Below are 15,165 nucleotides of genomic sequence, written 5' to 3'. Positions count from 1 at the left end.
TGCTGACTATCTAAATTTGGTTCACACACAAACTTCAATTACAACTGCTCTGTAACAAACCATATACTCAGTAGTAACAAACAGCATTTACAAGTTGAATCCCCTTGTAACAACACATACAGCTTATGGCTGGGTTCACACTACGTATATTTCAGTCAGTATTGTGGTCCTCATATTGCAACCAAAACCAGGAGTGGGTTAAAAACACAGAAAGGATCTGTTCACACAATGTTGAAATTGAGTGGATGGCCGCCATTTAATGGCAAATATTTGCTGTTATTTTAAAACAACGGCTGTTGTATTGAACTAATGGCAGTTATTTACTGTTATATGGCGGCCATCCACTCAATTTCAACATTGTGTGACCAGAGCCTTTCTGTGTTTTTAATCCACTCCTGGTTTTGGTTGCAATATGAGAACCACAATACTGACTGAAATATACGTAGTGTGAACCCAGCCTATAAGTGTGTGGTTTTTTTTTTTGTTCCCACATTATTTTTAACCAAGTTAATAAAATCATATTTTCAAAGCTACAACATGAACATGTAAAATGCCTGGTTTTGGTGAGAAAAGTCACAGTCACACGGTTTTAAGGCATGTTTTGTTTCTGTATATTAGCAATTTTAATAAAATTGTTACCTCATGGTGAGCTGCAGCAGTAAGGGGTGACACAGGGCTCTCTGCTGCCATCAACGTTGTCGCTCCTTATTGCTGCTACTCAACGTATAAATTAACCCCCCTCCCTGTGCACCAAAACAACCTATTTGCATAAGGATTAAACTCTGAATATCTTGGAAACTGTGGAGAGGATGAAGGTAAAAAAAACTTGCCTTCATTCTCAGTGCCCCATGCACTATAGGGAGGTATCAGCCAGTTAAATACTTGTAACCTGCCAATAGTTTTACTTTAATTCTTAGGCTGATAGATATTTTTGCACTTACATACCCCAGCCCATACTTCTTTCAGGGCAGCTTTACACACACCGTATCACAGCGGATCTGATCTAAATAACTGAACACAGCATGAAATCTGCACCATCAAATCTTCTGCAGATCCGGTGTGTGTGAAGGCACCCTTACAAGGAAGCCTGCGTCCAGCAGTGACTACTACTCAGAAATGGTGCCTCTATTCTTTACTACCAAGCTGAGCATGTTACTTGGTTAATTCTAATCTGAGCTACACAAATTTAGATTAAAACACATTTTATGGACAGGTAATGGGATAGCAATAAAGTCATTTTGTTTATACAAACAAAAACTAAATAATTAGTATATTGACCTCTCTTATACCCTATTAGGTAAAAACATAGAGTCCCCTATTCAGGATTCTTGTATCTTGAAAAAAACAGTAACAATAAGGATCTATCACATTGGAGGACCTGTTTTGCTTTACCAAGACAACACACTTTTAAACCAACACAGTGTAATGCTTTATTGCCCCTGTGTTGGTACTACAGAGAAACTGAACAAGAACTGCTAAGGTTTCTGAAAGATAACAGATGGCCCAAGCTAGGAGGAAATTTGTGATCTACTTTAAGGGGTTGTGTCACAAAGTTTTAAAAAAAGTAACATGTAAGTTAAAAGAAAACAAAAAAGCATATTGCTGTACGGCATACTGCAGAATCCATCTTCCATTGACACTGATGGGGATGATTTTTATGAATACAAAAATATGGTTGACAACATTTTTCTTTTAGTTAAAATGAAATGTACAGAAACAAACAGATGGGAAAACCCAGTATGAGCCAAGCCTAGGTTGGGCCAATCATGCTCAGTTCAACTGACGTTTCCCGATCGGTCCCCCATTAGTACTGGCAGTTGGTTTTCACTTCATATGAAAGCAAGGGGGATCGTGGGAAAGTGTCTGCACTGTGGCATGGCAGCAGCAGGGTCACAGTTCAGAGAAGAAACAAAGAAGTGAACATGTCCATGGGGAGAACATAAATAAAGCAATGTACATTACTTTACTAAAAACAGCATTTGTTGTCCTTTACATATATGTATGTGATACACATCTGATTTTACCTTATTTGCTTTATGACACCACCCCTTTAAGGCTGCTATACATCTTTAATAATTGTCATTTGGCCGACCGTATTCTTTCAAGACCTCCCCATAGACAAAGCAAGAAATTTCTGACATCAGCTAATTTCTTTCAGAATAAAAGATTTGGGTGGCAGAAATCCAGCACAGCCGACCCTCCAGGGTTAGGGAGGCCGCCATACACCTTATACAGTTGATCGAACCTGCTGGTGGCAAGAGAACTTTCTTTTAAGCAAGTGCAATGCAAATAATCCCTTAAAAGGGAACCAATCATCATCATTACGCTTGTGAAGGCACTAGCAGTGCCCAATAAATATGGTCATAATGTTTCCTACCATATTGTCCTTTCACAATCCGGTAACTTCATTATTGTAATGGAGTTCTCAGGTTGTGTCTGTGTGTGCTGCGTTTGATGTGATTTTTTATTAAAAAAAAAGAACATTGTGGTATGGATGAGGCAGCTTTCAAAACAACGCTTCATATAGTAACAGTCACGTGTCCAATAAAATCATTACAACTTCCTTGTAATTGACTGGTTATTACATGACAGAGGAAAAAAAAACAACAACAACTGTCAGCTTATTTTCAGCACTCTGTAAACACGTACCTGCTAGACATTAGCAGAGGAAACAGTAAGAAAGGGGGAAAGATAGATTGATCAAAATTCTAGAAAAAAAAACCTCGAAATACACACAAATAAACATGTCTTTTAAATGGGATTAACTTGCTATATCATTGATTGAGACTCAGTTCTACAAATGTATCTTTACATGTAGGAGGACCCTCAACTTTCAAATGTCCATTCATCATGTGGCCAGAATAGCATAACATGATGTTCTATGTGTTAAATAGCTACCGGAAACCTGACATAAGAAATAGAATCAATTAATCAGGAAGTTAAAAACACAGATCACATCAGATCCCTCATTGCCTCTGTGAAAATATAGGCCACAATACCAGTTTGAACAGAGACTTGAGTTACACCATTGTTAAAAATATTTACCCTGTTTGGGGTAAATATGTTTTAACATCTAGCAGTAACTGAACAATGTGTCAAAAAAATAAATAAATTTTGATTTAATTATACTGGTCTCAGCTCTTATACTGGTCTAAACTCTTAAAAGAGCTGGTGCTATTTTATAAAGGCAGCAGTGAATAAAGGTATTTCTGCAACTTCCATTGTTTCCCCTTTCTCTAAAGCCCTTGATTCCCATGTAGTACCAGAGGCACTGTACAGAACCTTACAAATGGGACATATGCTTTATAAGAATAATTATAAAGCAAGAACAAGGCGATTTCCACATGAATGCCTATGCACAGATTAAAGCATTTAAAATGAAATAATATATCCTACAGAACCTCTAATCTTACACACTTATTTTGTGTATAAAGTCATAGTTTAAGCCAGTGGGATCAGACCTTCCTAGGAAGCTGAGCGGCTCAAAGTGCTATAATGAGTAGAGGGGGAAGGGGGGTTCTAAATACTACCCCATTTCTGCATGTGTGGTTGAAAATCTGAGGAAATATCTAAAAAGTTTATTGCACCATTCTCCTTTTTGAAAGGAAATATCAGATCTGGCTTTGTGTATCTGAGCTGAGGATTTGCTCTTCAGAGGAGGCGAGAGCCAATGAGGATGCTTTAAACCTGCAGTGGATCACAGCATCATGAATACTGTGGAACAGAATATCCTTTCTTGTTGATTGGTCAAAGAAATTCAACCTGGTCAAATCTTGCACAACCAGCCCTGTGTAAAAAAAAACAAACAGAAATGCACATTATATTATCAGGTTACAAAACCGATGTCTATTTTCTTCTGCATACTTTACATTTCATGCAAAAAAGAATACATTTATAGGGACAGAACTAAAATCTAATTGTATAATTAGACTGTGCAGCACAACTTCTGGCCAGTATAAGCCAAGGGAAATGACAATACCTGTGAGAGTCATTAGGTCACAGAGCATCAGGTGTTGTGCTGTTTCTCTGTTACCCTAAGAGGTCTTTCACATGGCCGTAGAATTCCGTCCATACGTTTAAACTGTTTAGGAGCTCCCAACATCATACTTAATTATGCCTAATCTGCAGGACACCATCTTTGTATGGACAGACTTCTATGGACGTGTAAATGACCCTTTACTAGTAATGTATGACTAAATAGCGGGTGTTACCAGCTGCGGGCATGTCCCTAATATGAGCCCAACTGGTAATACCCAGTTTTTGAAGGGAGTTTATCCAGGATTAGACAAAAACATAGCTGCCTTCATTCAAAAACCTACTTTGAGTAGAAATAATCTTTAAAGGGGTACTCTATCTGGGACCCCTTTTTCATCAATGACTGGGGAGGGGGTGGGTGAAAACAACATCCACTCACCTACCCGGCTTCAGCACTGCTGCTCACATTTCACCTAGTAAGTGGATGTTATTGATTTCACCCACCACCTCCCCTGGCGTCGCTGAAAAAGGGGTCTCTGACGAAGTACCTTATTAAGTAGTACACATGCAAAAGGTACCCATACATATAAATAACTATAGCTAAACCCAAAAAAGTGCATATAAGCTACAAATGCAGTCACACAGTGATGGTACACCATAATAGAATTACCATTAGTACTACTAGTGAATGAATATTTTCTAGAGCATCATTTATGACTTACCATTACACCCAGACAGGAAAATATCAACACCAATTTCTTTGTATTCTTTGATTATCTGTAGAACAACAGGAGCAAAATGAGTATAATATTAAAAGTAGTAAGCCTGTCATGTCAGCCAGGACTCTAGCCAGCCAATAAAAACATTATGATAGTATTTACTCTAATCCATTTGTCACCTTACTTAAAGCAAGATGCTGAATTTATATGTATGTAAACTGACGTAAATTAATCCTTTTGCATTACCCATTTCAGAGCTTTTTTGCCTGTTTGATATCCCTATTATTCTACCTGAGATCTGAAACCTACATATCCCATGAAGCCATGACATTGTGGGAGACGCAGTGTGGTATTTTAAAGCTGACTACAATAACTTGTATCAACCAGAACAAGTAGTAGAAACTTACTTTTGGTTTAGACAACAGGTATTAAACCTGCGGCCTTCCAGAAACTGCAACATCACAATTCCCATCATGCCTGAACAGCCAAGGTCAACTGGTCAAAGCTGGTCAAGCTTTGGCTGTTGAGGCATGATAGGAATTGTAACTTTGCAGCAGTTGGAGGGCCGCAGGTTTGACAGCACTGGTCTAGGCGGAAAGAATGTTCGAAAACAGTAGTCACAATTCAATCACATGGCATGAAGAAAGACGAACAGGTTGAAAAAGGAGGGGAAAAAAAGTTAGTAGCTTGTTAAAAAAAAAAAAAAAGGATTTAGATTGTTTTGTGGCCTATCCCCTGGAAAAAGCCATTGTGTCTGATGAGCAGGGTACAGACACCTAGCACCCTTGCTAAGCAGCTGTTCGGTCAAGCTGTGGCTTCAGCACATGCACTGAAAGCCGTGCACTGTTCATTGTGTAATGGTGGCTTAGGGCTACTGCAGCTTAGCTCCCATTCATTTCAGAGTTCAATAAGGTGATTGACAACTCACAGATTTTAGTGTTTTCACTCCAACTGAATCTATAAAGTTCACAGGTGTGAAGTCCAAAATGACTGAATGGGTGGTGATGACTGGATTCATAAAATACTCTAACTCTTCACAAGGTGAATTATGCAGGTTTCCATCTGCTGATCCATTTTTCACATTTCCCGACTCTGTGATTGGATCATCATTCATCAGTTCATGTTTCACAGCCATTTCCACGTCATTAGTCTGAAAAACAAAAAACACATGTATTATAGTGATGTGGCCAATACTGACAAAGAACAAACTGGTTTATCAAATAGCATATTAGCACAAAAAAAAAAATAGCATATTAGCACAAAGCTGTTTTATGTCGTCCTACAAAGTCATTGTATTTCATTATGAGGCTAAAGGGGTTGACCCCCGATCTAAATGACTAAAAAACAAAACAAAAAGAAGCTTGCCCTGATCTTGCACAATTGCAGGCTTTCACATCGCTGTTAAGCCAGCTCTTTTCACAAGGTCTCACCACAGCATCTTGGTTCTTAAAGAACAACTCTGGTAAAAAAAAATTTTTTTTCCATTTATTGAAACACATTACAAAGGTATATAAATTTGTAATGTGCTTCAATCACCTATCTGCCCTGCTTCCCTTTCTTCTCCCCCTTGACCCCCCTTCCCAGAAGGGTAGGAAACTCATACATACCTAATTACTGTCGACCCCTGGCTCGTCTGTCAGTGCCGTCTTGTGACGATGTTGTCATCAAGAGGAGGGCTGGTCTAAGTCCTGTTAGTCCAGCCTCCCTCTCCTGCCTTGTCCGATGACTCAGCTTGCTCAGCTCCATTTGGCTGAACAAGCTGCAAGCCATCTGACATTGTGCAGCAACAGAAAAGGCTGCTTGCTGTCAGTAAATAATTTCTTCTGCTTTTCTTTACTGTCTGGTCGCTGACTTTTTCTAGCACATAAAAAACTAAAGGGACCCCCCTCCCCTCTCCTCTCTCCCTCAGCCATAGGGTCCTATTCCATGGGCCGAGGAGGGCCCGATCAACGATGTAAACGAGCGGCGATCTGCTAGATCGCCGCTCGTTTACTGGGCCTATTCCATGGCCCGATGATTGTTGAGCGAAAGCTGCAAGGACATCGTTACCGATGTCCTTGCAGCCCTTGCAGCATCATACATTACCTGTCAGGGCTTCTTCTCTGCGCTGTCTTCATCCCCGGGTCCCGCGCGCTCTATCTTCAGAATGGCCGGTCAGCTGACAGGCCACACTCTGAGCGCTCCGTCAGCTGACCGGCCATTCTGAAGATAGAGCGCGCGGGACCCCTTTCCCCTTCGTGACTGTCTCCCAGCAAGCTGTCAGCTACACGGGCCCCCCTCCCCCTCTAAAACCCAGCAGAGAGGAGTTAGTAAGTGAAGGAGTCTTCCTATCTGCTTCTCTTTCCTCTGCATCTTATCAGCTACAGGGGACCCGCCTCCCTCCTCTCTCCCCCGGCCCTACAGCCCTGACTCTCACATTGCAATGTAAAAGTATGTGTGTGCAGCCGCTGTGTAGGCTGAGACCCTGTGTTTTTGGGCATGATAGAATAGAGAGAGAGGACAGTGTTTAGTGCACCAGGGGAAATGATTGGAGGGATAGGTACTTTCAAGAGGGGCGGGACTTGGACGTCACAGGAGCCAAAGTGCATCATGGGAAGCCTAAACCAGGAAGTAAAGAAGAAATGAAGATGCAGACCTGAGCTCATGGGGTCCATGAACGGCGGGAAATTCAAACAGAGACGGACTTAGGAGGAATGGTAACTATGAAAACTGTGTTTGTAACAGTTTTTTTTTTTTTACTAAGCGCCAGAGTTGTCCTTTAAATTCTGATCATAGATTTTCATTGTGGCCGGAGCTCTATTTTCTGAATTCCAGTCACCATTACAGGAGCTTAAAGTGTCACTGTTGTGAATTTTTTTTTGCAGAAATCAATAGTCCAGGCGATTTTAAGAAACTTTGTGATTGTGTTTATTAGCCGAAAAATGAATTTTTATCATGAAAAAGCAGTTTGAAGCTCTCCCCCCGTCTTCCTTGTTCTCCTATGGAGAGAGCTAAATAAAACACCAAAACAGGACAAACAAAGAGTTAATCTACAAATCCATCGCCCTTTATCTCCTCTGACAGTCACCACTGACCTCTCTAAACTCTGATTACAGCGTTCACCCAGCTCTAATCCTCTGTTATCTGCTTTCTGCTGTCGGCTAACTCCCTCCCTCCTTCCTCCCCCCCTCCCCTCTCTATAGAACAGACAGGGTTGTGTCTGATGCAACAAGTCACAATTTCCTGATTTTTGGCAGTAAATGGAAAAGAGGAGGGAGGGGGGGGACCTGGGAAAAGGCTTTTTGAATGCAGATAATGGCATATTTGGTTAATAAACCCAATTACAAAAGTTTCTTAAAATCGCCTGTACTATTGATTTTAACATTTTTAAAATATGACAGTGACTCTTTAAAGGAGTTGTCTAGCCCAACAAAAATCATCTGTAAATCTGCCATAAATGTATCAGCCTACTATGTTCAGAATAAGCACTGTGGGTGGAGCCAAAATTTGCAAGCGCAACAAGAAGCAACTAAGTATCTGGGTATGGGAGTTTTGGACTGGAACCCTGGTGCCTCCAGGATTGGTTAACATCGTTAAGTCCAAAGCACTTGCCCCAGATCCCCAGACTTTCAACTATATGCACATAGTTGGGCGCTAGACATCTGGCATAGGCAAATGACACTTATCACCGCCTGGGGTTATCTACTTACCTTCTGGTTAACCAACTTACCTAATGGATGATGTAACTATTTACTGGGATTAGTATTTGTATAGTGACCTATTATAGCATATGTGACTTGTGCTATTAGTAAAATATTTCACCATTTGCAGCCCCACTTTAAAATTTTGCTCAGAGCCACAACCTTACCTGACTGTATTATGATATATGAGTAAAAGCGGTAATAAAATAGTATGCAGTAAACTCCTAAGCTTCCTCTAGCGGTGGCTACAGCTACTACTGGTGCTCTGAAATCAGACAAACCACTATAAAATACATATATCAATTCAACTGCAGAAAATGCTAGAGCCAGGGATGACAAGATTTTAAAAAGGAGAATATTCACCATTTTTTCTCCTACCAGGTCGTTCTGAAGATCCAGAATTATTCACAGGGCTTATTAGTTCCTGCAGTCCTAGACAGTATACTAAAGCAATTTGATATATTTGTTGTTATCAGTCTGGCTGGCATTGGGGCCCCTGTTCAGAATAACTCACTTATATATTATTGTATCCTTGAGTGTGTCTGTAACCATGCTAGGTACAAACTAACTGTACAGGGTCAGTTACATTCTTCCTTCAAATATTTAGCACAATAAATATTCTACATCCTTGACTTGTACAGCATGAATCTTCAGCCAGGCAGGTACATCAGTGACTTACAAGCTTTAAAACTGCTCTTCTTTCATTTCTAGTAGATTTCTTGACTTCTTTGGCATGTCTCTTCTGAGCCTTTTTCTTTGCAATCAGTATTGCACCAGGATCAATTCCAGTCTACAAAGAGTAATAAAATATTTATATTAAACCAGTGTTTTTGTAATCAAACGTATCAGATCTATTTCCTGGAGGCAAAATCCATCTATGTGTGTTACATTATACCTTTTTCCTAAGAGCAGAAACATAGAGATCACTGTTGGCAAAGTACAAAGATGTGTTGGCCTGGAATATCTTTATACCAGGGTATTCTTTCACCTAGAAAACATAAATATTCAGTTATAGACCTAGATATAGATATAGATCTTGTGTTAGATATTTTATTTAATGGTTTATAATAAACAATCAAAAATAGGTTTAAATACAGAAAAGGATAGTAGTGATGGTGGGTGGGATGGTACTAACAGCATGAAGTTTGATTTTACTTATTATTAACTTTTTGGGAGTTATCAATGTATATTTTATTTTTACAAAAACGTATTAAAAAACAAAATGCAATTACTCATTTTTCCCCCCCTATGTACTATGCAATTGCTCTAGGATACCGAAGTAGTTGCAGCCACCAAGGGCAGTCATTGTTCGCAGAGCAATGGAGACTCATTTTCAGCCACCAGAGATGTTGGAAGAAGTCAGTCATTTAAGGCAGCGATAATCAGTGGCACGAGTGATTCTTTACAGTCTAATTGATTTTTTTTTTAAATTAACAAAATTCAGGTGATTATGAAATTTTCAGATATATTTTACTTGGTCCCCCTCTTTATAAAAATTTGCTTGAACAGACATGTCCCCAGATCTCTGCTGTACAACCATAGTTATGTGCGCATCTGCTGTAGCAATTCTAGGCGATGCAGGTGCAATGACACCACACCAGCCTGGAACAAGAAGCCCAAGAAGTCTAGAATGGACAGTGAGCATTCACAAGTTGTAAGCAGCATTGTCCAGCAGAGATCTATACCAGGGCCATGCTGGGGGATGGGAGGGGCAGAGAAAAAGACCCAAGAGGCATTGCAGGCCTAGGGCACGGGCGCTCTAGTCCCCACGTCCTTGAAACCGCTGCTGCAGAATAAAGGATTATTTTTCACCCAAAAGACAGCACCAGGAGCATTTTCAAAAACAAATCTGGAAAGGACTTCAGTTCATCAAATGAACTGTACCTGTGGTTAGTACTGTACATAATTTATTTTATATTTTTAACTGCCTATAGACAGGGATCAGGATGAAAAATAGAAGAACTCCTGGACTCCCCTCAGTTTGCTGCCACTCTGGTGTTTCCTGTCTGGATGTGCTGCAATGATGTCCCGTACATGGAGCATGTGACACTGTCATGTTACATCCTCAAAGTACAGAACTTCATTGGAAGACTTTCTGCAGGCGAAATCAGTGGGAACAGCTGTGAGTACATTGTTTTTTTTAAACCTTTAGAAAACCTCTTTAACCCCTTAAGGTCCAAGCCAATTTTCGTTTTTGCGCTTTTGCTTTTTCCATTTTATGTTTAAAAGTCCATAGCGCTTGCATTTTTTCACCTAGAGACTTATATGAGTGCTTATTTTTTGCGAAACCAATTGTACTTTGCAATTACAGGCATAATTTTTCCATAAAATATGTTGTGAAACCGGAAAAAAATCATTTGCGCTGTCAAATTGAAAAAAAAAACGAATTTGTTTTGATTTCGGGGAGATTTGCATTTACGCCGTTTGCCCTGGGGTAAAACTGACTTGTTATGCATGTTCCTCAAGTCGTTACGATTACTATGGTATATAACATGTATAACTTATATTGTATCTGATGGCCTGTAAAAAATTCAAACCATTGTTAACAAATATATGTCACTTAAAATCGCTCCATTCCCAGGCTTATAGCGCTTTTATCCTTTGGTCTATGGGGCTGTGTGAGGTGTCAGTTTTTGCGCCATGATGCGTTCTTTCTACCGGTACCTTGATTGCGCATATACGACTTTTTGATCGCTTTTTATTACATTTTTTCTGGATTTGATGCGACCAAAAATGCGCAATTTTGCACTTTGGAATTTTTTTGCGCTTACGCCGTTTACCGTGCGAGATCAGGAATGTGATTAATTAATAGTTCGGGCGATTACGCGCGCGGCGATACTAAATATGTTTATTTATTTATTTATTAATTTATATTTATAAAATGGGAAAAGGGGAGTGATTTGGACTTTTATTAGGGGAGGGGATTTTTTATTAATAAAAACACTTTTTTACTTTTTTTTTTACATGGACTAGAAGCCCCCCTGGGGGGCTTGTATATACACAGCAATGATCTCTCATAGAGATCAATGCTGTGTATATACACAGCAAAGATCCATGAGATCGGTCATAGATTGCTATGGCCTGCTGCAGGCCATAGCAATCTACTGCCGAGCCGGGATCAGCATCATTCCGACGCTGAGGCCCGGCACGGGCAGAAGAACAGATCTCCCCCCCGCGATCGCATCGTGGGGGGGAGATCCGACCCACTAGACACCAGGGATGTGATGTCTAAAGCCCTTCAATGCAGCTGTCAGGTTTGACAGCTGCATTGAAGTGCTTAATTAGCCGGCGCGGCAACGGGACCCGCGCCGGCTAACAGAGGCACTGCCTGGCTGCACGTGTCAGCCGGGATCAGCGCCGTTCAGAGCGGGGTCCCGGCGGGACCCCGCTCTGAACACCCCCCGCGGCGCCATGACGTATTAGATACGTCATGGGTCGCTAAGGGGTTAAGAACCCTAAGAGACTAACTGAGAAAGCAAATAACGTCCCCCGCAGGGCTAAATTCCTATTAATAAAACTCCTGGTTGATCTAGGGTTTACACTACGGTAACAGCCATACCTCCTCATATTCTTCTATATCACAGTATATATCTGTATTTGGAACCTGTCCAAGAATTCTGTACTGTGAACTGAAAAAGAAAATAATGGCATATTCATCTCATATTAAACTTATATCACAGTTTTCCATTAGGGTACAAACACACATGCCGTATACGCAGCAGATACACAGCAGATCTGCAGCAGATTTGATGGTGCAGATTTGATGCTGTGTTCAGTTATTTAGCTCTAATCTGCTGTGTATCGCAGCAGAACATACGCTGTGATACGGTGTGTGTGTGTTTGTACCCTTAGGGTAAAAGTTCAACAATCCTAAGGACTCAAATGCTCATGTACAGTGGGGAAAAAAAAGTATTTAGTCAGTCACCAATAGTGCAAGTTCTCCCACTTAAAAAGATGAGAGGCGTCTGTAATTTACATCATAGGTAGACCTCAACTATGAGAGACAAAATGAGAAAACAAATCCCGAAAATCACATTGTCTGATTTTGTAAGAATTTTTTTTGCAAATTATGGTGGAAAATAAGTATTTGGTCACCTACAAACAATCAAGATTTCTGGCTCTGACAGTCCTGTAACTTCTTCTTTAAGAGTCTCCTCTTTCCTCCACTCATTACCTGTAGTAATTGCACCTGTTTAAACTTGTTATCAGTATAAAAAGACACCTGAACACACCCTCAAACAGTCAGACTCCAAACTCCACTATGGTGAAGACCAAAGAGCTGTCAAAGGACACCAGAAACAAAATTGTAGCCCTGCACCAGGCTGGGAAGACTGAATCTGCAATAGGCAACCAGCTTGGAGTGAAAAAAATCAACTGTGGGAGCAATAATTAGAAAATGGAAGACATACAAGACCACTGATAATCTCTCGATCTGGGGCTCCACGCAAAATATCATCCCGTGGGGTCAAAATGATCACAAGAACGGTGAGCAAAAATCCCAGAACCACGCGGGGGGACCTAGTGAATGAACTGCAGAGAGCTGGGACCAATGTAACAAAGCCTACCATCAGTAACACACTACGCCGCCCGTCTGAAGTTTGCTAGAGAGCATTTGGATGATCCAGAAGAGTATTGGGAGAATGTCCTATGGTCTGATGAAACCAAAGTGGAACTGTTTGGTAGAAACACAACTTGTCGTGTTTGGAGGAAAAAGAATACTGAGTTGCATCCATCAAACACCATACCTACTGTAAAGTATGGGGGTGGAAACATCATGCTTTGGGGCTGTTTCTCTGCAAAGGGGCCAGGACGACTGATCCGGGTACATGAAAGAATGAATGGGGCCATGTATCGTGAGATTTTGAGTGCAAACCTCCTTCCATCAGCAAGGGCATTGAAGATGAAACGTGGATGGATCTTTCAACATGACAATGATCCAAAGCACACCACCAGGGCAACGAAGGAGTGGCTTCGTAAGAAGCATTTCAAGGTCCTGGAGTGGCCTAGCCAGTCTCCAGATCTCAACCCTATAGAAAACCTTTGGAGGGAGTTGAAAGTCCGTGTTGCCAAGCGACAGCCCCAAAACATCACTGCTCTAGAGGAGATCTGCTGGAGGAATGGGCCAACATACCAACAACAGTGTGTGCCAACCTTGTGAAAACTTACAGAAAACGTTTGACCTCTGTCATTGCCAACAAAGGATATATAACAAAGTATTGAGATGAAATTTTGTTACTGACCAAATAGTTATTTTCCACCATAATTTGCAAATAAATTCTTACAAAATCAGACAATGTGATTTTCTGGATTTGTTTTCTCATTTTGTCTCCCATAGTTGAGGTCTACCTATGGTGTAAATTACAGACGCCTCTCATCTTTTTATGTGGGAGAACTTGCACTATTGGTGACTGACTAAATACTTTTTTTCCCCCACTGTAATACAGTCGACAGACAATAAACTGGAATTTATAGCAGTCTATCGCCTGTAAATTATGTATTTTAAAAAAAAAGCATATCTTAAGTATTACGGTCATTTCCAGTAACTTCTAACAGTGAAAAGTTAGTGATCACACTGTGTTTTGGTCCTAAGACCCCCTGTGATCACGAGATACAGCCATCTCATTTGATCAATTAGAGTATATAGAGCAAACAAATCAGATGTCCCTGCTGGTCAGGGAGTTGAGTTCACAGCTGCTGTTCTGGGAGATCACAACATATCCCACTTTATGTCTATTAGGGTGCCTTCACACCTACTGTATCACTGTGTATTTATCACACAAAACTCGCATGAAAGTAGCTGCGTTTTTTGTGGTGTTAAACCCGCATGTAAAAATCATGTGCAAATCAAAACTCGCATGTAAAATTCGCACCAAACTCGCACATAGTAATACACATACATTGACATACACATACATTGACTTGATAGCGATCAGTATCACTGTGGATTTATGTGCGAGAAACTAGCAGCGATAAATACGCAGCGATACGGTAAAATGGTATGAGATGCAGCCCAAGATATTTTTGCTAAATGTTCACTGTCACGGACCTACAGCCTGAGGGTGGAATCACACATGGCAGGTTTTTTTTTTTTTTTACAACTGCCACTGCAGTTTTTGTGCCAAATCCAGAAGTGGATTCAAATGGAATAGAAAATACAGGGAGGACTTGTGCATATCTTTTCTGTTCAATCCACTTCTGGTTTTGGCACAAAACCTGCAGTGGCAGGTTATAAAAAAAACTACCTGTGTGTTTGCAGTCTGATGCAAGTTTCAAGATTCTAATACTTAAGTTCTGTATTGTTTTTTTCTGTCTTATATTTACAAGCCTGGGCTGTGATGTATGGTCCAATATATTGATACAATGTTGCAGTGGCCAATTACAGTATGGCACTTAAATAGCATCAAAGGACATGACAATATAAGACACGTCAAAAACCAAAATTATAAACAGGACATTTCCTGGACGTTCTGTGCAGGTGGTAAAGAGGTGCATTACTTTTTCCTAGAGATGGCTCTAGATCAGATGTGTCAAACTCAGGCCCTCTAGCTGTTTTAAAACTTGTAATTTTGCAACAGCTGGAGGGCCTGAGTTTGACTTCCCTGCTCTAGATGCTGGATCCATGCTCTAGACCAGTGCTTCTTAATTCCAGTCCTCAGGCCTCACCAACAGGTCATGTTTTGTGGATTTCCTTAGTATTTTACAGGTGATATAATTATACACGGTGCATCAGGTATTATCACAGCTTTTCTTTGTATGGGATATCCTCAAAACATGACCTGTTGGTGAGGCCT

The 15,165-nt window shown here is 40.5% G+C and overlaps 1 protein-coding gene across 2 annotated transcripts in view; it reads right to left on the bottom strand.

The window, feature by feature from the left end:
- Positions 1 to 478: 478 nt before the first annotated feature.
- SLC26A5 (solute carrier family 26 member 5) overlaps positions 479 to 15,165 on the bottom strand; it is a 52,226-nt gene continuing 37,539 nt past the window's right edge. Inside the window, exons 14-19 of one of the 2 annotated variants that reach the window (XM_069977851.1) lie at positions 11,934 to 12,003; positions 9,270 to 9,362; positions 9,054 to 9,164; positions 5,623 to 5,844; positions 4,698 to 4,752; positions 479 to 3,787 (exon numbers count right to left, since the gene is read on the bottom strand). In XM_069977851.1, the coding sequence (XP_069833952.1) occupies positions 3,612 to 3,787; positions 4,698 to 4,752; positions 5,623 to 5,844; positions 9,054 to 9,164; positions 9,270 to 9,362; positions 11,934 to 12,003 (727 nt within the window). In that variant the 3' untranslated portion in view covers positions 479 to 3,611. Of the gene's footprint in view, positions 3,788 to 4,697; positions 4,753 to 5,622; positions 5,845 to 9,053; positions 9,165 to 9,269; positions 9,363 to 11,933; positions 12,004 to 15,165 lie in introns of those variants that run through there. The other variant, XR_011363949.1, reaches the window with a different exon arrangement.

The sequence above is a fragment of the Dendropsophus ebraccatus genome, chromosome 1 (assembly GCF_027789765.1).
Source record: "Dendropsophus ebraccatus isolate aDenEbr1 chromosome 1, aDenEbr1.pat, whole genome shotgun sequence".
Classification (NCBI taxonomy): domain Eukaryota; kingdom Metazoa; phylum Chordata; class Amphibia; order Anura; family Hylidae; genus Dendropsophus; species Dendropsophus ebraccatus.
The sequence above is the reverse complement of the archived record's forward strand: the minus strand, read 5'-3'. Positions and strand labels throughout refer to the sequence as shown.